This window comes from Dermacentor variabilis, chromosome 7, assembly GCF_050947875.1.
Source record: "Dermacentor variabilis isolate Ectoservices chromosome 7, ASM5094787v1, whole genome shotgun sequence".
Taxonomy (NCBI): Eukaryota; Metazoa; Arthropoda; class Arachnida; order Ixodida; family Ixodidae; genus Dermacentor; species Dermacentor variabilis.
Genome location: NC_134574.1, coordinates 81,765,500 through 81,791,703, shown reverse-complemented (window position 1 = coordinate 81,791,703; position 26,204 = coordinate 81,765,500). Strand labels below are relative to the sequence as shown.

Here is a 26,204-nt window from a genome sequence, read left to right as displayed (position 1 = left end):
GGAGGGAATACGGTTATCTTGAAAGTATGCATCCCTAATCCGAGCACTATGACGAGGCCGAGAACGTGTATATCGCGTGTGTAGCATAACAATCGTGTATTTTTATTGACGTAGTTGATCGTCATGCTTATTCTCGACAGCTTATTAAATCATGGTTATTCCGCTGAATGTGTATTCGACGATCTTGTTATAATTCTGACTCTGAATTACCATTTTTTTCTTTATTTCCTTCCTAACTCTGAAACTTGCAGCTCAATTACGTCTGCTCACTGAGGAGCGCCCCACCGCCCTAAACCACCGAGGAGGAGGAGGAATAAACTTTATTAGTAGAAGTGAGCCGACGGTAAAATCGTCCGAGGTGGGAGAGAAATAAATTTTGTACTACTGAGCATCAAGCGCTACTAACAAAGGTGTTATCACTGTTTCAAGCAATGGGCAGAGGCTCGTTTTCTTCAGTAAAGGTTTTTTTTTATTCGGATCTACTTTCCGTAATCGGGTGGCGCCAAGGTTTGCGCATCCACAGGGACGCTGCCGACCCCGTCCCACTGGTAACACGAATGCGCAACAAGTTGCCTTCGAGAGCTGTGGAACGGTGCGTAGACGATGGCCATGCAATTTTCCGTAGGCTGAAAAGGAGCGACAGAGATGTCTCGTAGTGGACACAGTGTCCGCATACTCAGAATTCATTGACTGTTTCAATTATTATTAATGTGTTTATGAATTCATTACAGGCCTCCAAGATGGAAATGTGGAAGAGGGGAAGGGGGCCCTACAGCTGGATAAAATAGCATTATACGCACAATGAAATAGCAAGCAACATCAAAAAAGGGGGGCTACAAAAACTGTGAAATGAAAAAAATGTAAGCATTAAAGCACGCACCATAGAAGGTTAGTAGATGTTGCGCGAAAACTGTTGTACTACGATAGGCCCGTAAACAAGGCGATACCAATTAATAAGTCACCGCAAAGCAAAATCCAAGCAAATAAGAAAGGCAGACAACAACTGCATTGCTTCACACACGACAAAGCAATGTTGCAAAAATAAAGGCTTACCGTATTTACTCGATTGTAACGCGAGTTTCTTTTTTTTTCATGATTTTCGTTGCTTGAACTCGACCCTCGCGTTACATTCGAATAACGGCAAAACTGATCATTTCCAAGCAAATAATAAATCTCGCGGTTTTTGTCGTTATGTTGGCAACCTGAACGTCCCCATCCAATCTGTAAGCAAGTCGATCAAGGTCAAAACTTGTTTCTTTTTTTTTGGAATCTACGCCATTTTCGCTCTGCTTGTGACTGGTGTTGCGGTTACAGTGCTGCAGCACCCTTCAGACTTTCGCGCTTCGACTCCGTTCATTCGTGACGTCATGGCAACGTAGCACATTCGGCGTGACGCCCGCTTCGATGGCGAGCAATTTTGATGGCCGAGAGGGCGGCGAATTCCGCCGTGACTCGGGGGCTCGACGCCAACGCTTCGCGGATGGCAAGACCAACGAAAGGCCCTCTTTAAATCCGAGGCCGGCCGGAAGGGCTGTGGACCTCGTAGTTACCTGGCAGTGTCCCCAAATGAAATGGTTTTTTGCGGCCTCTTAAAAAGCACTTGATATCGAACAAGCTCGGAGATTGTGAAATTCGGGCGGTCGCTTTCGGAGATTGTTCCGCTTTCGCGAGGCTTGACTCGTCCCGGCACCAATCCCTTCAGAGTGTATGGCTGACAGCGCTCTTGCCACCAACAGGGAGCTTGCACAGCGCCAAAAACACTTGTCGAGGATGCTTTTCGGTGACGAGTCACGCGAAATTTCGCGAAAGTGAGCTTACCTCTGAAAAGGATCGCCCAAAAGAACACGTTTGCTAATTGTGATTTCTTGAATAAAGCAGTGAATTTCTAATGCGGCACATGAGAACCGTCGATTAACTCAGATGGGCTGTTAAAGGTGTTATGAATTTCTTCAGGTTAGGCTAAGCGATAGTTGGGAAGGACAAGCTCTCATGCCCTTCTCAGCACCCGCACACAAAAAAGTACCTAAATTTTCAGCAAGTAGAAATGAGTAGCGTGATATCTATACCAGCAGTGATATGGTTCTCTACTACAACTCGACGCGAAAGCCAGCCATGATGAGATTTGGAAACGGTGATGCACTTTGTGAAAGTCATGTCGTCCTGCATCTGTCGCCTAATGCGACAATTCGAGAAAGCGCTTGTTAGCGATGCTGAATTGTTTATGCTTACATTTGATGCAACGAACAGTAGAAGTACAATAAGAGCCCATATCTTGCGAATAATAATCCAGGTTATATTAAGGAAGCATTAATGTGCTACTTCCAAAGCTGAAGCGGGAGAAACTAAGATGTCTCCCCGAGTAGGTTCGCCCATCCAGAGGCATGCAGTGCATATGCAGGGACATTGTATATTGATTTGGATGAGTTCCGATCACAATAGAACGTGAAAGTCATTGATGGAACTTAACGCATGGCATTTGTATTTAACAGAACACTGAATTCGCTGTCATTTAGACTTCTTCAATGCAATATTTAGCCAAGCGAAGACTTTCTTTTTTTCTTGGCATCGCGTTTAAGATATTGACAGCGCCTTCAGAATAATGATAGGGTAGCACACAAGTGGTTGAATATTTTAAAATCTAAAATGAGTATGATAATGTACTGTCCACCTCGATTCCATTGTTTTCTTGCTTTGACGAAGTGCCTGCAACCTTGCTGAAAAAATAATTTGCGCTATTAAAGCAAAACCACATATCGTGAATGTTGTTAGGTTCTCCGTCCTTGCCACTGCAAGCTCGCCCAAAAAAGAAAGCTTTTCGTTAGAGGCAAGGGACGAGGGGGCGAAAGTCTTTGCCTCGCTCAGTCACTTAGGTGTAAAGATGGGTTCAAACAAGAAACCACACCACTCATTTATTCCGCCCTCTAAGCCATGTTTCTCTACACCCGGGCAATGAACCTGAAATTCTACCCATAGTCTACCCATAAAGCTCTTGATAAACAGGCAGCAGTACTTTTCTAGTTCGTTTCGTGCGTTGTCAACGGTCGGACTCCTCCCCTTCTAGTAATTGTTCTTGTATTCAATAGGTCAACCACGCTCATTTTCACATCTATTTCTTAGGGAAGCTCGAATACATGAAAGCACAAAAGTGGCCTTACACTCTTTCAACCATCCGCCATTCAAATTGCAACTACAGTTTCAAAATATCAGACTCAAGTGTAGTTCAGTTTTTGTAGGCTGTCTTTGATGAAAAGCCAACAGTGCTGCTACAAACACTAAAAATTGTGGTGGGTCCTGCTGGCCAGGCGCGTACTCATATTACTTACTCTTTCTTTTTTCTGCTTTTTTCTTTCAACCTCGGAAGAGAGTCCAGCGGGCTGGACTGTCCTTATGGGATTTTTTTTCGGCGTTGCCTTCTGTAGAGCCTGCTCGTCAATGCGAAATACACCAACTGCCCTCTAGTTCAGTGCATATTGTTGACATGTGAAAACTCTTCTGTCTTAACACATCACCCGTCGTTGACAGTGGACAACCATAATAGAGCTGCAAACACATGTCCATCACTGTTGATACCTTTGGCAAGGCCTACACTCCTGGGCGTGGCGCCTAGTTGGTTATACTGTACCTCAACCGGATTGCCGTTGCAGATCTTCCAACTTTGACCTGGTCCGCACTTGAGTCCCCTCGTGTAAAACATTCTGTAGTTGATGCCATTCACAACCTGCGACCAGAAGAAAATGATGGCGTCTAGACTTGAAATTTAGTGATAGTGCCACGAATGTGCATCTATTTTTATTGCGAGAGCAATTATATGGACACTCGAGGCGCACTTCTGCCGTCGGCGTCGCCGTGAGGTTTAGTACAAGCTAAAGGGTGAAAGCGAGTGACAGCGTGCGAGGGTGAGCTAGCGATCACGGCTCATTCTCGCGCACGCAAGGGAGCGAGGCGGGGTGGAAGCGCGCCGCCTTCCGTCGCGCGAGACTCAGGGCAGAGGGGGGGGGGGGGGAAGGAGGGGCGGGCGTCTTCTACTCAGCCGCGCACCCACCCGAGCCGCTGTGTCGTGAAAGCCATCTGCGACGGCGACACAGTCCACCACGCGCTGTGCTTCTGCTGCTTAGTTCGCGTTGACCAGAGGCGCAGCACAAAGGTCAATTCGCTCGCTGCTGCTGCAGCGTTTCCTCGCTCCAGCGTTTTGACAGAGAGTTTCCGCGGTCATCAAGTAAGATGTGTTCATGTTTGCTCGTGCGCGCGTGACACCATGCTCGTTAATTTAGTTACTATGCCTGTGTTTACAAATTTATGCGGCCGATTAAACTACTATCCTGACTTCCTATAACTGTCGACTGATTTGCTATCGCAATCAATGCTTCGCCTCTCGGGTGAAACTGCGACTTTTTTTTCAGTGACCGTTGTTCTTCGGATACAAGATGTCAAAGGTTATCGCTCAGCGCTTTTCTTCATCAGTAGTTTCTCGAATGTTACCGATGATTATGTCTGCTGCCTTTGTTGTCGCCGAGCCTTGTGCAATCAGATTCTGTGCACGCCGCTAATACTTGTGTACATTCTATAACTTCAGCGCGCACTAGTGATTACGCTGGAAAATTCATCGAGCCATGTATGGGTAGCCAATGCCATGGAATCTCGTACAATAATTACTAGAAGAAACTCTGGCACTAGTGTCTACGGGAGCTGCAGTAGGAGTGGTACAGCCAGCATAGGAATTCTGGAAAGTACGTGGATTTGCCTAAACTTCGTCCTACTGGTTTCAAACGGCTTCGTGACTTTGTAAACTCATAATTTTCCGCAAAGTACTCTGTAATAAATGATTAAAGAAACATTGATTGTCCGATGGCCGGATTCAAACACAGGTCTTCTATAGCACAGAAGCTGATATTGAAACCATTACACCACGGACGCGTACACCTACAATAGCCCCAGAAACGCCCTTATGAATATCTCGTGGGCAAGTCAGCACATGGAGCCGCTTGGTACGTTTCGATTTGGCTACCTTAACAGCCTGTACATCTGCGATTAGTAGTGGCTGTGTGTGTTTGCAGAGTTTTCTGCCGTTAAGGAAATGCACATGTTCTAGCAATGCCCCGCGTTACTTAACGGCCCTCTATCCAGCGAAGCCAACTAGGAAGAGACACTCCGGAGCCCATCGCTCCACATACAACTATAGGCAATCCACAAGGCCCAAGAAAGGGCGGAACATCACGGTATTCCTGCCCCAACTTAGACGCGGCCAGCACTTTCCGCGGGTCCGCGATAGGGGCCCCCGCGGAAGCTCCTCAGGATCAAATACTGAGGAGTGCTACTTCAGTCCGTCCGTCCGTCCGTCCGTCTGTCCGTCTGTCTGTCCGTCTGTCCGTCCGTCTGTCTGTCCGTCTGTCCGTCTGTCCGTCTGTCTGTCCGTCTGTCCGTCTGTCCGTCTGTCCGTCTGTCCGTCTGTCCGTCTGTCCGTCTGTCCGTCTGTCCGTCTGTCCGTCTGTCCGTCTGTCCGTCTGTCCGTCTGTCCGTCTGTCCGTCTGTCCGTCTGTCCGTCTGTCTGTCTGTCCGTCCGTCTGTCCGTCTGTCTGTCTGTCCGTCTGTCCGTCTGTCCGTCCGTCTGTCCGTCTGTCTGTCTGTTTGTCTGTCTGTCTGTTTGTTGCTCTGAGTATAAACGAAGGCGTAAGACCGTCTGAAGCCACAACCGCGAAGACCATACAAATCCATGCACTTCCCATTATTTCCGTAGCGGCTGAACAATCGCAGCGCCGAAGTACCCTCTAGTAACTACTGTGGGAAACTTTATGGCTAATGCATTCTGTCCGCAGATGAGATTTCGACGATTGGTGATTTTGCATACCGGTCTCAATGTGTTGAGTGTTACTTGGTTTTCTGGCCACAGGTCCGGCAAACAAACAGTTAGTTTCGTGAATAGCGTTGTGCCACTTTTGTTGTACACCGTCACTACAACGGGGACATCTGGCAGAGCTGCTTTCGCCTTCTTAATTTGGACGCCCCCGTCAAGCGCAAACCCTTAAGATCACACCAACTTCGCCCTTAACTATTCGAGCTAACCGCAGGCTACAGAACCTGTCCCAGAAGCGCAGACTTCTACATGAGACGACCAGGAAGATCGCGGCCAAGTCAACCACAACAATGAAGAACCGAGCATCGCCTCCACCCATCGCACTGCAGCAACCCAGGGAAACACCTGTGTTCTCCGGAGCATAGATGGATCGTTTCATGGGTTCTACGGTGCACAGACCTTACCCTAGAAATACGAAAGGGTCTCAACCTTCAGCAACTGTGATTCTGGAGGGAAGAAGACGACGATTCCGAACGCACATGTGCGAGCGCGTCGGCTCCCGTTTCTGCAAACCTTTTGGGCCAGGTTTCTTGCCTCAACCCACAGGAACTGTGCATCAATCGACGCAGTTTGCTCCAAGGAACAAGCGGCTACCGAAATCTTGCCGGTGGGTAGATTTTTTGGACTTTTCCGAGACTTTTCCACCGCAAGCCACGTTGGCGCGCAGCTACGCCTAACCAGCCAAACTATACGGGCGGTCGGGCAGGCGTCGAGCCTAGGCCCAACGCGTCGTCGAACTAGAAAATGGCCTCCAACCCCAATACCTCGGTTGGAGAAGACATGGAAATCAATCCGGAGGAAGCGGAGTGCTCAGGCTGGATTGAAGTCGTGAGCAAGAAGAAGAAACTTGCCGAGCGGTGTCATCCTAACGTGCCCACTGCGCCCACATCAGCGAAAGGAAGCGGTAATGACGGCGCCCGCACCGCCGCACCACAGAAGGTATTGGGACGAGTCGTGGAAGCTTCCAGAATCGCGAACCTTCCTAGGAATCACGTTAAGACCATTATAAGGCCTCGTGGAGGGCTGGATGTTAAGAAGACGGACCTTATTAATTTCAAACGTGCGCTCGCCAAGGCGGCTTCCCTAACAGCCGAGCAGGTGTTCGACGACACGTTCCGCACGAACCCCTTACAGAACATTCTGGTGGTTGCCACGCCGTTAGAGGCGAACGCGCGCGCCTACGCCAAGGTTCAACAGATTTGTATGGCAAGTGTCGTCATAGAAGTGGTGGCCTACGTGGCTGCGTCGGACGACACATGCAAAGGAGTGATCCGCGGAATCAACGTATACATCAGTGACGCAGAACTGACGGAGATGATCGTCAACCGGAGAAACGCCGGCGCTCTGGGGGTTCGAAGAATCAAGAAGGCACCAACAGTGATCGTGTTCGACGGGCACAAGATGGTGTTCGCTACCCTTGTTCCTTGTATCGCAGGCAAGTAGACGTTTGTTATGCGTGTGGAGAATGGGGCCACAGGGCCGACGTTTGCCCGAAGGGCGAAGACCAGAAAAAATGGCGCGGATGTGGCATGCTCACACCATCAGAGGATCATCAATGTGACCCCAAGTGCGCCATCTGTGGTGGGGCACGACAAACGGCAGACCGCAAGTGCAAACAGGGATTTCAGGTGCCATACATCGTGCGCCAAAGTGCTGTGCTCGCCTGCGGCGCGCACAGCACGCGCAGCTGGCGGCACGACCACGTGGCTTCGACACAGCTAGCGGCGGAGAAGCAATGGCGGGAGAGAAACCCTTCTACTCCCCCGCCGCTACATATCGGCATCGAGAGGACGCTCCCACTCCCGATCCAGAGGGCGCCCCGGCAGCAGATCGCGCTCTCGCTTCAGAGGGCGCGACAGTAGCAGCAGACGCTCCCGTTCGAGAGGACGATCGGGTTCCAGGGTCCGAATCCAGGAACCAATGTCCTGGGCGGACAAGGCCAGGATGAACATCCCAAGCGACGAAAAGGTAACACAGGGCATCTCGCTGGAGCATAACAGTGAGCAATCTGAGATTTTAATGCTTAAGAAAGAAAACGCAGAGCTAGAAGAGGCCCTACGAACGCTGAGGTCTGAGTTCGAGCTCTTCCGTAACTCGCGTGAACCCCGCGAAGTAGCCTTACCCATCCCAGTTCAAGCAGAAGGGTCGAATAAGCGCAAAGCTTCCCCCCCCCCCCGCGACAACGGAAAGAGAGCCCATGCAAACTGACGAGTCCCCCGCTCAGGGCCCTAAGCCAGAGCCAAACATACTCGCGTCAATGAAGGTAATTGAGGAATCTCTCACGCAGATGAGAGAGGCCTTAGCCATTCAATCTAGCACTGTCGAGCATGGACGGTAACATCTCCCACCTAACACGTAGAGTTGGCATCCTTGAGTCTAAAATGAAAATGATACTCTAGCAAAATCAAAAGCATCACCACTGGCACAATTGCAAAAGCTAAGAAAGTACAGCAGGATCCCGATAACACGAGTTCCCTGCAAGCTCTGCTAGTTCAATAGAAATCAAAATGGCAGGACAAACCGGAAACCTAATTGCCTGGCAGTGGAATTGCGCCAGCTTCTTAAGGCGCAAGGCTGCTCTATTGCAGCTCATCAAAGCACAAGCGATAATGCCGCACGTCCTGCTCTTGCAAGAAACACTTAGTGAGAAGGTAAATTTGTCGGGCTACCGTTTAGTTAGTCAAAAAGGAGAAAATGGCAGAGGTATCGCCACATTCGTCAGGAAAGACACCTCTTTTCAGGAGCACGAAGTCAAAATTTGTAACTCGGATAAGAAATCCGGTGTCGAGGCACAGTTAATTGAAATCATCCCCCACGGAAAAATCCGACGTAACATATTCATTCTCAACTTGTACAGCTCTCCTTCCGCTTATAAGCATAATCTCCGCTCACTACTAAATAGGGTGGCAACCTCTGCGAAATCGCAGCCCTTAATAGTCGCAGGAGATATCAACGCTCCCCACCCGGCTTGGGGTTATACAACACGAACAAAGAAAGGGGCCAACCTAGTTGCAGTGAGTACAGACACCTAACGCTGGTCTCGGACTCACGTTTCCCCACGAGGCTGAGAAACTCGGTCGCCAGAGACACGACACCTGATCTCAGCTTCACTAGAAATGCGGTGACCACGTGGTCCAACTTACAGGAGAACTTGGGGAGCGACCACTACATAATAGAACTCAGGATGGAAATAATAGCAGCTCCTCCCTAAACTATACATACACAGAGTGAGACCTCTTTAGGAAAATAAGAGGTGAAGATGAGGCAGTATACGACACGTTCACTGAACTGCTTGTACAGATCTGGATGGATGTAGAGAAGGCCACCAGGGAAGCAGTTACAGATTTTGATGCCCCAGGGATGGTCGCAAGGTTAGCGCACCTCCTGGAAGCCAAACGCTCTCTCCTCGACAGATGGAAGACACAAAGACTCAATCGCAGCCTACGGAAAAAGATCGCGGAGCTAAATAAATTCATTGAGGAGCATTGCTCCGTACTTAATAAACAGCAATGGAGAGACGCCTGCTCGGCAGCGGATGGAAAAATGCGCAAAGGAGGCAAATGGACCCTCTTCAAACATCTCTTAGACGATGGAAAATCCAAATGTAATCAGAGACTAGTCATAGACCAATTAATTAATAAGGAAAAATGGAAGGCATCTCAGAAGCCTCAATATTTCGGAAACCAGCCAACAAATACCTTACAATTGGCTAAAGTCCAGGTTCTCTTTCCCCCTCCCCCCCCCTCTGTATGAGGGCACGCCTGTCCCAGAGCTGGATGTCCCCTTCTCGGAAGCTGAGATCATGGAAGTGCTGCACAATTTAAACGGAAAGTTCGCCCCAGGCCCCGACGGAGTTACAAACCGACTCTTAAGAAATTTGGACGACAAAGCAATTCAAGCTTTAGTGAAGGAGATAAATGAGATATGGGAGGAGAGCGTTGCACCGGAGAGTTGGAAGAAGGCCACAGTGGTCCTAATCCCCAAGCCAGGTAAATCAACCAGCTTGGAGAACCTCCATCCTATCTTCCTTACTTCTTGAATTAACAAAGTAGCGGAACATGCAGTGGATAACAGGATATCGAGACATATGGAGCGCAACGAACTATTCCCGTGTAATATGGTTGGTTTCAGGCCCTTGCTTTCAAAGCAGGATGTCATGCTCCTGCTCAAAACACATATAATCGACTCTCAAAGCAAAGATGTAAAAGGGATCCTTGCACTGGATCTATCCAAGGGATTCGATACAATTGCACATGACTATATCCTTCAGGAGATATCGGCCTTGAACTTGGGAGTTAAATTCTTCTCCTTCGTTGCATCCTTCCTCGAGAGCTGGACAGCGGCCATAAAGTTGAGGCAATCAGTCTCGGAATATTTCACACTCGGAAGAAGGGGTACTCCCCAAGGGGCAGTTATCCCACCACTTCTGCTTAATATAGCAATGTGCAAGTTGTCGGAAAGCCCTGCAGCAATTCTTTACGTAGATCATGCGTTATATGCTGGCAATATTACAATCTGGTGTCCTGGAGGATCGGAGGCTACGGTCGAACAAGCTCTACAGGAGGCTCTGGATGTTACAAAGTCTCTCTTGGAAGGTACGAGACTGGTCTCTCACCTGGAAAGTCAGAACTCCTGCTGTACAAACAGGCTAGACGAGGTGCTAGGGGACTCACTCCACTCGATCAGGTGCCCATTACCGTTCGTACCAGAGATGGGCACACCATCCCGAGAGTAGACTCTATGAAAGTACTAGGGCTTCCAATAAACTCAAAGGGATGCAACGCTAAGACTATACCCCAAATGACCACGAAAACTAAGAACATTATTAGTTAATTATGAGAGTGTCCAACAAGAAAGACGGCATAGGCGAAGATATACTCCTTAGGGCTCACCATGCTTTCCTCATCAGCCATGTCATTTACATAGTCGCGGCCCTCAATTGGACGAAAACGGAAATGGAAAAATTAGACACGCTTATGCGCAAAAGTATCAAAAGGGTGATGGGCGCGCCAATCACGGCTAGCACAAAGAAACTCATGACATTGTGAGTACACAACACAACTTCGGAATTAATAGAAACAAAAAGATCAGCACAAATTATTAGATTATCAAACTCCAAAGCAGGCAGAAGACTGCTGGATGCGGCAGGCCTCCATCCTAGCTTCAATCAGGGAAATACCACGCAGTTTGATATTCAAACAAGGAACTCCTTTATCGTAGACCCTTTTCCAAGAAATGTCCACCCCCCTACGCAATAAAGGTCGAAGGTTGGCGAGGGCTAGAACTTTCTTAAAGAGCATATCCGGAACAGAGGCCTTTGTTGACGCGGCGCGACACGCCAGTGCCAACAAGTTCTCCGTAGCCATATTCAATGACAGGAGATAACTCCTCTCGGCAGCCTCGCTGAAGACCTCCTCGGTCGATGTGGCGGAACAGGCTGCTATAGCTCTCGCATTACTTGACTCAAAACGCACTTCGGTGTACACAGACTCCCCAGCAGCCGTTAGAGCATTCGCATCGGGATTGATAGCCAAAGAAGCAGCCAGGATTCTGAACGGCAAACAGCCCTCTGACGTTGTTCACCACATAGCCTGGTTCCCAGCTCACATGGGACCAGACGTATTACCGGGTCACCTGAACCCCAATGAGATAGCTCACGACCGTGCGCGAGGTTTTCGTATGCCGCGACGGGATGGTGTCTCGGGTGAGTTCGGGAGAGCTCGTGCACAGTGATCCACTGGTTACTTTTCAGGACCTCACGTCTCATTACAGAGGGAATAGGCAGAGTTTTCCTTTCCCCCATCATAAGCTCAACAGGTCACAAGCTAGCACGCTCCGCATGTTCCAGACGGGGGTCCTACCCCTCTAGGGGCTTTCTGAACATGCTCCACCCAGACATTGATCCACCCTGCCCAGATTGTGGCACTGAATTTAGCTCATTAAATCACATGCTCTGGCAGTGCCCTGTGTTACAGGATTTTAACCGAGAAGACTGGACGAAGGCCATCACAGACCCGAAACAAGACGTCCAGCTCCTGGCTATCCAGAGGGCCCGTGAACGAGCGGGGAGGTATGGCCTCTCTGTACCGACATGGGACTAGCCAACGGCTGAGTAGGGACCTGCAGGCCCCCGCTTAGCTCCACAAGACCCCAATAAAGTCGTTTACTACTACTACTACTACTGTGACTCTGAAGACTAGGTGCACCACGTGTATTTCTACATGCAAGACGCCACGACGACCTGGTTCTAGAATTGGGATTCTACATTAGCGAAATGGGACATGTTTCAAAACCACTCCCTGAAGACGTTCACCAACGTTGTACGCATGGAAATGGCTGAAGTTCTGCTATAAGCCCGATCATAGCTATCGAATGAGAGCACTGCAATTTTTACGGAAGAAGTGACTCGGCTCTTTCGCCACGCCGACCTCAGCAGGTCCGAAGAGAACAAAGTTCGCTTCGTAGTTGCTAAGCAAGAAGGGTTCGCCGGGATGATGTGGAACCCGCTGAAGACCGTCGAAGAGTTTCTTTCTCAGGCCACCGGCGTCAAATTAATTCTGGAGATACGCAACAGGAAATACAACTGCCGTACGCCGAATAGAAACTACGCTGAAGCTGGAGCACTAGACACCGAACGCCTGCTGGAAACGATCAGAGTGATCCTGCGACAGGAGCCAAAGAAGTTGCTGCCTTCAACGCAGCTTCATTGTCGTCATCTTCGACACAGCCTCAAGTGCTCTTAATTGCAGACATTGTCCATGACGAAATCCAGCAATCAATTAGAATTTCGCAACCACTGCAGCCACAGCCAGATACCTTGAACTATGCCGCCGTCGCACGCCGCCAGGTTTCCCCGCCGCGCCCGCGCCAAGGCCCCGTAACGCCGCCATTCTGTCGCCAGCCACCACCGCAGTAGCCAGCGCGCCCAGCTGCTGCCCCGCATACCTTCCCACTGAAGACGGGCATTGGCGCATCCCCGACCACCGCCTGCTTTGATATCACTGGGGTGAAGAAGGCCATGTCTACAGTCGTTGAACATTCCGCTAGATGGATCCACGAGGATTCGCTGTCATTTTGTCTTACCAGCTGCTAGACGACCGCCCTCTTGACATCGCCCACCATCTGGAAGCAACAAGCGGAAACCTCAACAGTATTCCCGTTCGCCGTCATCAGGACGCTGCCTGTCGCCGCAGCGCCAACCATGCACTGGTCCAGCCCATGGCTGGTCTGTCAGCATACATCCGCAAAACTAAAATCAACAATTGATGAAGGTGCGGTTGCTGTTCATCGCAATGCCGAAGATCCCTTGCCCCCCCCCCCCCCAGCTGGTGAAGACACCGAAAAAACTATCTCGACTACTCCGTTTCATGTGGGTCATTCGCCACCCAGTTGATGAAAGTTAACATTGCACGGGAAGGCCCTCAAATTCGGACAGCTGGAGGACACCTAATAACGCCGATTCGAATCTCCGCAGCAAGAATTACCCTTAATGACAGCACCTACCCTGCGACCTTCATTATCCTGCAACAATGCTCACGAGACGCGTCTTGTCGGCATAGACTTCGTGAACCGACAGTGCATTCATCAATTTGAAGTCGGTATCAATAACGCTACCGAAGACCAAGTGATACTGCCGGAGAGCTCTCCGAGTCACCGTGCCTTGACTGCGCTGGTAGATCAAGTCACTATGCCGCCTCGTGCCACGTGATGATTTCCGTCAGCGCAGAAGACACGGCCGACATAGAAGCGATCATCGAGAGTTAACAACACCTTTTGTTCGACCGAAAAATTGGCGTCCAAAGGGGAATCGTGCAATTGCGCAGATGAAGAGCGTTGTTACTGATGGCAAACTTCAACTTGAATTTAAGGACTTGGACAAGGGCATGAAGATTGTTTATATGGACATGTTGCAGCAGTAAGCGATATGCTTCTGCTCCTGTGTTCTACCAAACGTACAACGACGGCTGTGTTCAGGAACCATCCTTCGATATTAAGCCGAGTCTTCGTAGGCCTCAACAAGAACAAGTCAAAGGTCTCCATCTGCAATACACGCACACCTTTGCGTCGTATTCAAGAATGCAACGAACACGAGTCTTAAAACATCGCATAATAACCAAATAATGTGATCGACCTTACATCAGAGCCTCTACAAAGTTTCGACCCCAGAGCATGAAGCTGTAAAGCAACAACTCGACGAGCTGCTGCACGAAGAAATCATCAAGCTGTCTAAAAGCCAGTGGGCATGACCTGTAGTGTTGGTGAAGAAAAAGGAATGAACTCTGCGTTTCGGCGCCTACTATCGTCTCCTGAAAAAAAATCACGAGGAAAGACGTATATCCTCTTCCATGGGTATATGACGCCTTGTATCGACTCTGATATCCAAAGTAATTTTTCGTCGATCGATCTCAAGACTGGTCACTGGCAAATTGAAGTTAACGAGAGGGATCGAGAGAAGGCGGTGTTTATTACGCCGAGAGGTCTCGTCGACTTCAAGGTTCTACAGTTCGCGCTTTGCTCAGCACCTCGCACGTTCTAGCGCATCATAGACATAGTGTTGGCTGACTAAATGTAGCCGATCTGCCTTCTATAACTGTATGACGTCATGAATTTTTCCGCCACTTTATTCGAACACCTGAAGCGCATCGAAACAGTACTAGACGGAATCAAGCAATCTGGACTTACCCTGAAACTGGAAAAGCGCCGCTTTGAGTACGAAGAGCTGCTGTTCCTGGGCCACGTCATCAGCATGTCTGGCGTCACTCTCGACCCACAGAAGACAGTTGCCATTGCAAAGTTTCAGCAGCCCATCGACAAGGAGGTAGTGCGCAGATCCCTTGGTATGTGTGTCAATCGAAGACGCTTTGTCAAGGACTTTTCGCACATCGACGAGAAATTTACTACTCTAACGAAATATAACACCGAGTTGAAGTGTGGGAACGCCACAAGTCCAAACATTTCAAGAACTGAAACGACGCCTGTAGTCACCGTCAGAAGTTGCACGCTTTGACAAAGAAGCTGATATTGAAATTCACGCCCACTCAAGTAGCGTAGGCCTCGGTGCCGTGTTAGTCGAAAGGACAGACGGACTTGAAAGAGTTATAGCTTACGCTAGTCGCTCGCTGTCGAAAGCCGAAGCCAATTATTCTATTTTCGGAAAAGGAATACCTTGGAATCGTTTGGGCTACTGCGAAATTTCGGCCTTGCCTATACGGTAGGCCTTTCAAAGTCTTGAGGTACCACCACACATTGTGTTGGCTGGCAAGTTTGAAGGGTTGCACAATGGAGCCTAAGACTGCAAAACTTTAACATCATCGTGACATTCAAGTCGGAACGGAACCACTGTGATGCCTATTGCCCCTCTTGGACGAGCCACGAGAAGATGGTGAAGAGGAGAACACCTTCTAGGGAACAATAAGCGCTGACGACTACGCCGAACTGCAGCGGAGCTAAGAAGCCTTGATGAGTAATTGGAAGGCAAAATCGACATTGTTGAAAGGGTATGTAGGCGAGGATTGCCTTCGACTACTTTGCGAAATGTCGTCCTTGTGAAAAACCACTTTTCACCACCCCAAGCCAACAACCCTCAGCACTGCGGCCGGAAGTCCTCCACGCCCTGCACGACGACCCGGCTGCTGGATACCTTGGGTTCTCCTGCACGCTCTCTAGGATGCAGGAGGAGTATTACCGGCCGCGCCTCGCTGCCAGCGTCGCTCACTACGTCAAGACTTGCCGAGACTGCAAGCGACTCAAGACAACACAAACAAGGCTAGTGGGATTGATACAGTCAATAAAGCCTCCTCGCGGACCTTTTCAGCTGATCTGGATGAACTTATTGGGGCGCTATCCGACATTAACATCAGGGAATAAGCGGACTGTGATAGCCACCGACAACCTCACCCGCTACGCCGATACCAAAGCCCTGCCCGAAGGTACGGGGCTGAAGTGGAGAAATTCTTTGTCGAAAATATCGTGCTACGACATGGTGCCGCAGAAATCCTCATCACCGACCGAGAAACGGCGTTCACAGAAGAGCTTACTCAAGCCATCCTGCAATGTAACCACACAAGACACCGCAGGACCATAGCCTACCAACCGCGGAATTACGAAACGCCTAAACAAGACCCCGCCGACATGTTAGCGATTTACGTCCACGTCGAACGCAAGACTTGGGGACGCAGTTCTTCTGTACATAACATTCTCTTACAACACACAAGAGCAAGAAACAACGCGGATCAGGCCTTTCAGTCTTGTTAACGGAAAGAACCCGAGGGTGACTATCGATGCAATGTTGCCACGAGTCACCGACAAAGACAACCTCGACGCCGACGCCTACCTTCAGCGCGTCGAAGAACCACAACTCACCCGCCTGCGCATCGATAAACCGCAAATGACGGACAGCCGACGCTACAATCTTCGACGTCGCGACGTGGAATAAGAGCCCGGTGACCGTGCTTTTGACCGTGTCTTCAGCAAGCCGTCACTTTATCATTACTCGTCACACATTAGCCTCTTCGTCGCTTTCTTTCAATTGGCTTTTCGTGGTTCTGAATCAAGGTCATCGTATGTACAGACCTATTTCCAATATCCGTTTTACTTCAGAAAATATTCCTAGCGTATGTATCGCACGATTAGACTGGTTTTAAGCAATATTTCAAAACAGCTTTGTTTCGACTGTGCGAAGCGTTCATTCGTAATTTTGATGAATATCCTGCTTTTGTCGTACGCAGCAAAAGTAACCGTAAGAGAGTTCGCACATAAGCACGACAACCTAGTCCGGTAAGCCAAATGCAACAGCACAATTGTGATTCTACGCCTAACTTTCAAGATGTAAACATTCGCAGGACGTATAGAAAAAAGGAGTGACTTCGGAAACACTGTACAACATTTACACTCAGCTTTTACCTAAGAATATTTTTTTTTGATTTCGCTCGCATTGCTTCTTTATAACAGAACAAATAGTTATCTAACTCTATCCTAATATCTAATACAATATCTGTAGTATTCTATCTGGATGCTAACCATGCATTATGCGATCTTGAACAGCAATCTACCATTTCGCAACAAGTCTTTTGTATTATTATTATTATTATTATTATTATTATTATTATTATTATTATTATTATTATTATTATTATTATTATTAGGCTATATGGACGCCGGAAGCCTGTTCGCGATCACCGCCGCTATGGTACCGCGGTATCGACGGCACGTGGAGGGTTAGAAGTCCTCAGAGACCCGCGGCGTGCTTAGTAGTGAAAAAGTCGAAACCCCTCGCGTTGCGCTAAGTCGGCTCCGGAGCGAACCCAGTGCGGCATCTGTGTTCCTGCTGCTGCACAAATTGCGCTCGTGCGAAGTAACGTTGCTGCCGATGGTCCCTCGCTTCTGGTGTGCACCACCGAGGTAGCTGTCGTGGCCCTGGTCGTTGCTCAGCGCAGCAGGAGGGGCCTGGCATGCTGGTTCGTCCGCGCCTGTTGTAACATCGTCCGATGAGCTCGAACGTCAGCTCTAAGCCTTACTATCGATTTCCGCACTTCGACCTCTGCACGAAAGCGTCGATATTGTGCTGCGAACCATTCTTGCCCAAGTCACTAATCCAGCTTCTTCTGTTTTCTCTTCCTTTCTTTTTTTTTTTTTTTTTGTCGTGTGTCGGGTATGGTGCGTTTCGCGAAGGAGCCTTGTAAAAAGCAGCCAATAAAAAAGAACGAAACTGCAGTTTGGATAGTCATCCTGCATTACTACTAGCCGAATTAAAAGCTTTGTGCCGCGGATGCAAGTGTGTTGAATTTCACAGCTATCCATGACATCATGGGCCTCTTGAGAAGCAACGTTGCATCAAAGGTCCGGTATCCTTGCTCTAGATTTAAGTTTGCACATTTAAAGGGCCGAGACTCCGTCCGAGTATAGTCCTGCTTTGTTCGGGTTGCTCGCACAAGGCAATTTCTTTCGCACGGACAATTCCAGCGCGCCCACGTGACGGGTGTTGTTTTTTTTTTCAAATACCCCAAATAATAATAATAATATTTGGGGTTTTACGTGCCAAAACCACTTTATGATTATGAGGCACGCCGTAGTGGAGGACTCCGGAAATTTTGACCACCTGGGGTTCTTTAACGTGCACCTAAATCTAAGCACACGGGTGTTTTCGCATTTCGCCCCCATCGAAATGCGGCCGCCGTGAAATACCCCAAAGGGCCTTTCTGGGCGTTAGATAGGTCTGGGTGGGAAGGGGGTGCTACAGTAAACAAAGGGGGTTACAGAAAACAGATGAACAGTCATTCACAGCGACATGAATGAAACCGACACTAAATGACACCCGCGTATACAAAAATATTACAAGCTTGTAGACATAAGGATTCAGACACAACTATTGGGGGATCCTCAGCGAACTATTCAGCATATGTACAAATCTGGTATGACTTATTATAGACACGACGCCGTGTGGGAGATTATTCCAACGACGGATGGCCCCAAACAGTGGCGAGTTTTTTTAAGCGGTTTGTACGTGGATGCTGGTTTACAACTTTGAAAAGGTGATCTAAGCGACAGAAAATGCGGTGGGTAGGCTTTATGTGAGAAGCCTCGAATGACGAGTGATTATGATAAAGCTAGTGAAAATTAGATAATATCGCCAGCAGTCTTCTCTAGTGATGGCAGGTTTAGTGATGCTTTAGTATTAGTGATGCTGGAATGACGTAAGTAATTTCTTGTTATAAATCGGGCCGCTTTATTCTGAACAGACTCCAGTTTATTAATCAGGTATATTGATGTGGGTTCCAAATCAATGACGCATATTGTATTTTCAGAGCGAACCAGACAGATTTATGCAGTAATTTTTTTTTTGTTCGGGATAGCCTGACGTAAGCGTCCTCTCATTAGTCCGAGTGTTTCGAATGCTTGAGAAGTTATTGCTTCAATGTGGGCACATGTCTGCTGCAGTTGAGTCTGCTTAATTTCGTTGTCTGTGTCTCCTTTTCCGTCTTGCACAGCACGAAAACGTTGACTCTCCGCGGTCACAGGTCACCTCGTAAAAATGAATTTCACTGCGTCCCACTTAAGAGCCGTTCGCTTCAATAAGAGCAGCAAAAACCCTCAGCCCTCCGAGAAGCTCGCCGCATAGAGAAGTGGTCTCACCTGGGTCCACGCGGACGTGACCCGCAGCACGCGGTATCGATGACCGCCTTTCGCCGCAGCCTTCCGTTCAGCGAAACGTGCCGCGATAAGGAAGGTTGGGTCTCTTGGGTCCTGCTCCACCCATCCACCCGGTAGCGATCGATCCGCGAACCCGACGCAACGCGTCGCTTCGAACGTCAGCAGTAAAAGCAGGAGAAATGTGGGGAACTGAGGTGCACCACGGCCATGCTCGTATTTCCCCATGCCTACCTGCAAGAAAAAAAAAAGAAAGAAACGAGAGGGCGAGTATTAAAATGAATAACATCGTACGTAATTCGTAGTATCACGCGTGCACCCGTTTCAACTGCGACGAAAGGAACTTTTCAAAGACCGCAGGAAGTAATTGTAATTTTTCAGGGAAATCGTAATAGCAGCGAACGCTGTGCGCGCCCGCCACCGTAGCCCCGTGGCGTTGCGCAGTTGCGCTCGAGGTCGAGAGTTCGATGCACACTACGACGGTCGCATTCTGGTGGGGCGGAATGCAAGAGCCCTCGTGTACCGTGCAATGGGTGCACGTTAAGGAACCCCAGGTGGTCGAAACGAATGCGTAGCGCCCCTCCACCCCCACCCCCCCGCCTCCACTACGGAGTGTCTTATAATGAGATCGTGGTTTTTGAGGCACAAAACTGCCTAATTAATTTTTGATCATATGAATAGTGTGTCTGTTATACTCAGTCTGTTAATGAACAAACACTTTCCCAATTACAGGTCGAGAAGCAAGCATACGGCAGGGACAACTGAATAGCATTATTATTGCTAGTCTTGCGTTAAGTACTCCTGCGTATGGTGTGGTGATTGCTAAGCTAAACTCAACTTGCGTAATATTCGTCTTTGAAACCATCCAAAAAATACCTTCATGTTTTATGCACTCTTGTGCTAGTCCCGCGGCGCTCGCATAAAGAGCGCGCGTATTTACGTGATACATAAGGCACAAGTATACACATGCCCACTTGTTTGCTAACCGACTGTTGACGGGGCAATTATAATTTTATTATTCGTGAAAGCAGGAGCCTACTTTCACCTTGTTCTCGTTTTCCTCATTGTCTTGAATTTCCATCTCCCACCCTACCCCTGTTTTTCTTGGTGTCTTCTATATGCAAATTTTAACTGCCTTGTCTCCTTAGGTTTACGGATACTTAGCATGGCGCAGAAGAGCCTCGCAAGCAGTATATTTTAGTGTAATCTTGCAATACACAAACAACCCCCCAACGTAAACATTCATGCAGCAGATAAAACTGATATCGCAAGCATTCGGAGTGTTATGGATTAACTAGAGCAGAAGAACAAAATTAACGCCTGCAAGCGATTTACAAAGATATTAGTGCCGTGGCGCTACGACGACATTTATACCACTTTGAAAGTATGAGCATACCCTAGGCGCGGACACAATTTAAGCCTTAGTTAGTCCTTCCAATGTTGCTTACCCAGAACGCTCTGGACCGGAACGCACCAAAAAGGCTGGGATGCACACTCTTCCGATATCTCTCCGACGTCGGTGTATATATTCAGCCCGCGCAACCAGCGATCGCGTGCAGCAGCCAACGACGCCCTGAGTGCACAATTTGGCGCAGTGTATTTTTTGGTTCCACCCCAGCTGTACGTCTCACGTGTATGGGGCGAGAAGTACTAGGCTGTGTGCGCGACAATTTTACGTCGACAGCTCGACAAGGCTCGTCGGCGTACGTCTGAATTCTGGGAAGAAAGCTCAATTTCTGAAGACACTTCCAAGTCATGACGCGAGAAGTAACCCATTCGCTGTTTGGAGGCGCTGAACTTTCACGCCTCGTGATGGACACTTGAAAACGTGCGGGCGTGTCTATTACGCTCAGGCGTGTTCTCGCCAGCTTTATTTGGGGAACCCACGCGTGGCTGCATTCAGCGGAAGATCCGGGCCCCACAGGACTGGCAGCGATGCCGAGCAAGGGGTCTCGTATTTCTTTATCTTTTTTCTATACCTCATGCGCAATTCGCATACCACAGATGAATATATTATTCAGGAATATATAGCGCGTTTTCAGAAAGGAGGAAAAGGCGTTTTGATTCGTCTCCATGCTGTTGGTCGCATTCAAGGGCTTGACAGTTTTTCGGCCTAAAAACTGCCTCGGCTTTTCATATATATAAAAAAAGAAAAACATACATTGAACGAGAGCATACGCACGTACGTGACCCTGATTATTTACTTGAGGTGCATGTGGCGATAAGAGGCACACCTGTGAGTTTCAATCTTTGCGGATGATCTTCGTGCACTCAAAAATATTGTGGATCCCTTGTAGTTTATTTTGATGCTTGGTGAGCTAGCACAGCAGTAGCGGACAATATGTTACTGCACTAATCTTACCTCATCTCGTGGTTTGTGAACTCTGCTATTAGCAACAGACAATGGATAAAGTGAAACTTAATCAGAAGTGAAAGTGATAAAAATATATATATTTGCGAATTCTCGAGGCAGAGTGCCTCGTTGAATAATAACAAATTGGTTATTCCGGTAATATTGTTACTGCTGCCACTGCTGCTCTCTTTCTCGTGTTCGTTTTTCCATTTGTCATTGTAGTCTGTTTTAACGAAAATTAAAGTAAAAGAGAGTTTGGGTCGCCCTATAAGGGCGATGGCTGCTCCTTTTCATATAGTGGTGCTATTATTAAAAGCGAATATTGCATAACCAAAGCTCTCAGGTTCGGGAAATGTAGAGCGCACATAGCCAAAGCTTAGCAAACAAGGTTCACTCATATTGTAGTCGACAGAATTCAACATGCAGACAAATAATTTAAGGCGAACGTTCGCCACCCACTACTTCGATTCACGACAAATTGTTATTATCGTCGTGGCAGTCGCCGTCGTACTTGTTCATTTCAATAGAGGCACCTGGCAGATAGTCAAGTAGCACAGCGATACACCGGATACCAAAATAAGCAACCAAGTGTTAATTGTCTCTTTTTTTGTATGGTTCATAACTAATAAGAAAATACAGCGCCTGGGATCCCCTTATTCTTTTTGCTAATTAATGAAATCTAAGCAAACAAGCCATATTCTTGTGTCTTCAGCACGGTTATTCTCTTTCTTTTTCAAAATTCTCTGCTCAAAACCTCTACATTCCTTGGGCTTTAAATTTTATACAGAAAAAAATCATAGTTAGGAGGTAATTGTGAAATTTTGGCAGAAACAATGGTAACGGTCGTCGAACAAAACTCTAGCCTCCTTGAAATCCCTTAGAATTCTGTTGAGTTACTCCTCCAGCACGCAACATTCCCTCGCCTTCCTGCCGTCTCCCCCTCGTCATAGTCTCCCTCTCTTTTGTTCACAACGACCCATCTGCACAACCCCTAACCCATGTGCTGCACCCTCAAGTTCTCGCCCCTTCAGATAGAAGGTCGAATGCTTCAAGGATTGAATCCTTCAATATTGAAATGCGCTGCTCAGGTCGTGGTAAATCTTCACAAGCAGCACTAATATGGGGCTAAGGATAAGCCCCTTACCAATACAGAATACCAATCTGCACCAAATTCGATTTGTTTGTTTAGACGTATGATTTCGACGATCGTTTGAACAGAGGAATTTGCTGACGAAATTAGAGACTCGGTATTTTGATCCAACATGTTTGTTTTCCATAGGCTATGCATTCCAATGACTATAAACCTATGAAATAGTATGGCAGAAAATGAGTGCAATTGGATCAGTGTATTCATCGCTTTTTATTTTCATTTTATGAATACTGCAATCACCATGCGGTGATTTTAGCAGGGTGATACAAGCTTAATATATACAATGGTATGTACAGAAAACTCACAGGTTAATAAGCTATTACATAAATCAATACAAAACATACAGCTTGGGCACACACAAGTTTACACCAAAGAAGTAAAACACTGTCACTGGAAGCATGATACTAACAATATGACGTCACTGTCAACATAATAAGAAGGCAGTTAATGTAGGCGCAGAGATGACGTTATTTTTTAGCTGGTTCCAGTCCGTCCGCTATTGCACGCAGGAAGAATGAATACCTGAACGAGTTGCTACGTGAGGAGAAGTGAGATATAGTGAAATTCTGTCTTTGCCGAGTAGCGTATCCGGACGAGATGGACGCGATTTCCGTTATGCCATTCTTCTAATGGTCCTTTATTAGTAGATATAAGAAGTTCAGTCGCGAACAACAATTTTTTTGTGCCAGCGAAGAAAGATTGGCCCTCTTTAAAGGCTCAGTAAAGGAAGTTCTCGTAAATGTGTTATAAATAAAAACGCTCGTCTCTTCTTTGTAGCTGCTCTAGTTTGGCGGTGTTAGTTTTTGTAATAGAGTTTCATATCATTGCAGCGTAATCTAAAATGAGCAGCGCAGCTGATTTATAAGTCAAGGGGTGAACAGAAGAGGAGGAAAGCTTAAGTGCTCGCCTCAGGAAACAGAGTTTAGATCCGCATTTGCAGAGACAGAATTAATATCAGTGTTCTAGTTGGGATCGCTCGAAATCCAAAGCCGAAAATATTTACAGTTACCGACTTCAGAGAGGAAAGTTTTATTAATACTGTAATCAGAGCGTAAATATTTCTTTGTAGGTGTTATGCTTCCCAAAACCGCTTTTTTCAACGTTTACCACCATCTTCGATTCTCGACACCAAGAGGCAATTTTCTGAAGTACACTGCCCAGCAATAATTGGTCCGATTTGATAATAATTTCGGAGTACAAGACACAATCGTCGGCAAAAGTTTAACATTAACTAGAATATCTCGTACAATATCCTTGATATATACGAGGAACAAAAGTGGCCCTAACACCGAACCGTGGGGTACTCCAGAATCCACCGTTACTGATGCAGATACGCTGTTACGAGTGGAAACAAACTGTCTGCTGCGGGTTAGGCATGCAGCAGTCCATTCAGTTAGCTGATTATTTTTTAGAACATTATGCAGTTTAGAGAGTAGTTTTTTGTTAGGAATTGCGTCAGATCCTTTTGAATACTCCATGAACATAGTGTCAATTTGTGTGGCATTGTTAACTGACATCGAAAAATTGTGGATTCTTTCAATCACCCGAGTACACGTCGGGAATCGTTTTGTTAAGCCATGTTGATACTTGGTTAAAAAATTATTATTAGCAAGAAAACATAGTATTTTATTAAGTATAATGTGTTCGAGTAATTTGCAAGTTGTGGATGTTAATGAAATCGGCCGGTAGTTGTTAATGTTGTTTCTGCTTCAACTTTTATGCAACGACTTGATTCTGGCTGTAACCCAGTCATTCGATAGTTCAACGTCACATAATGATTTATTAAATAAAACGTGCAAATACTTAGGCACCGACTCGACATAATTTTTTAAGAAACGAATTTGAGTTGTTTTCTGTGATTTCCTTATATTCAGTTTTAACAGCATATTGAAGATACCTTGTTCTGAGATTACGAGGTATGGCATACTTGGCAAGGAGACATAAACAAAACGGAAGGCACCATCATCTTTAGGAAAAACAAACTTGAAGTGGTCGGTAAATGAGTTGGATATTATTTCAAAATCAGCTACCTGTTCTCCGTTAATATTGAAAGTGATGCTGTAATAAAACTAGGTAGTGATTCCCCGTATTTTGTCTATGGCCACTCGTTTCTTAAATTCTGACAAATGTTAAATTATATTTTCACAATACGAAGCGTTGAAGCAAGATTTTTCTCTTCCTAAGTGTCTTTAGCCACCTCCATAATTTCAGTTTCTCAGTGGAAAACTATGGATTCTTACTTTTGTTTTCTTAACAATGTCTGGCACAAAATGCATGCAGCTGTTCAGCGCTTAAATGAGTTCGAACGGCTGAAAACAGAAGCTGCACCCAGGCACACACACTCTCGCTGTCCGATATTAAAATCGTGGAAACGGATGACTGCTCGGCGAGCTTTGAGGGAAGCAAACACCAGCGCTAAAATTGAAGTGCGTTGAGTTGCTCGACTTTATGACGCCACGTAGGAGCACGAAAGTTTCTGCTGAAAACAAAGATGATAAAACGTAATATAAACTAAGGCTCTGCGGATGGATAATGTGCGATAGGACTCAATGCCAAAATTAACAGCGCGGCACTCACACAGTTGCACATACGAGTCGACCCAAAGTCACATCCAAGAGGCTCACAGAAGTGTGGCCGATGCCTAGTTTCACGTGCCTAGTAATCCAAGTTAGTGTGAACGAGGTTCATTAAACGGCGGCATGTACATTTTACCACACGCTCACTAACATAAGTTGGCGGAAATACACCACATATCCAATATCAGATTCCCATGATCCTAGTTGGCCCGGAGATTGCCTTCAAATCCCTGATATCACACAGCTGAGGGATACTGTGAACCACTAGACTATGAACTAGCCAATGATCCAGGTTGGCGGGAAAACGGTATAGACGCAGACAGGAAAACAGGCAGCCATACATACAGACAGCACGTGGAAAGTGCTTTAAAGCGCAGCTGAAGAGTCTGTCGAATTCAATAAGACGCTCATATATGGTTGCGGGAACCTTATAAACCATGAAGGTAAAATTTTGGGGGGGATTTTTCACTTAAGAGCGACGCAATCGTCGGTTAAAATTGCGCTGTAGCTCCGCCCCCCGTCGAGCGCCGTGCGCTGCTGCTGACGCTGACGATGCGAGCGGAGACCAGACACCGCGCCGTAGTGACGTCAACATTGGTGTTCCGCTCCTTCGCAGTCTCCGCGACCTTGCCTGACCGGGCTTATTTCTGCGTGCGTGCCGTCCTAATCTGCTTCGCTCGACCCTACATTCTTTTGTTTGTGTGTATATAGGAGTGGTAGTTGACATGCGCAGCATCAATTGAACTTGTAGGCCGATCATGCCGGCGTTCTGTGCAGCCTACGCTTAAACGAACACCAGCGGCCGCGACGACGTTTCGATGTTCCATTAGTTCCTGCAATTCAAGAAGCTTTCAGCTAAGTGGGAGGCTGCTGTGAAGCGAAACAACTTCAAGCGCTCAAGAACAAGTGTTGTGTTCTAACCTCTTCCGTGACGATTACTACCGGAGTTTATCAATAATGCGTGCTTTGCTTTCTCCTAAAAAAAGTTAGCACGCTGAACGGAAGGTGCATGTTTATCTCCCACCCTTGACGCAAGTTTCATCCCCCAGCGCCGCGAATTTTCTATTCGCACGTGTGTTGTGAAACAGCCTGCATGCAGCTACCATAACGCAGTGCAAGCGTAAAGTT

General features: G+C 47.4%; 1 protein-coding gene across 2 annotated transcripts; it reads right to left on the bottom strand.

Moving 5' to 3' along the window:
* Window positions 1-470: 470 nt before the first annotated feature.
* LOC142586875 (cystatin-2-like) lies at window positions 471-20,636 on the bottom strand. Of its 2 annotated transcripts, XM_075697751.1 has the most exons (4): window positions 20,446-20,634; window positions 18,983-19,231; window positions 3,623-3,718; window positions 471-626 (listed from the first exon to the last, which is right to left on the bottom strand). In XM_075697751.1, exons 2-4 carry the CDS (start codon window positions 19,223-19,225, stop codon window positions 480-482), a joined length of 486 nt encoding a protein of 161 aa, XP_075553866.1. In that variant the 5' UTR covers window positions 19,226-19,231; window positions 20,446-20,634; the 3' UTR covers window positions 471-479. The 2 variants fall into 2 exon arrangements, with proteins under 2 accessions (XP_075553866.1, XP_075553867.1); XM_075697752.1 differs by lacking the exon at window positions 3,623-3,718 and having other exon boundaries at window positions 20,446-20,636.
* Between the last annotated feature and the right edge of the window lie 5,568 nt (window positions 20,637-26,204).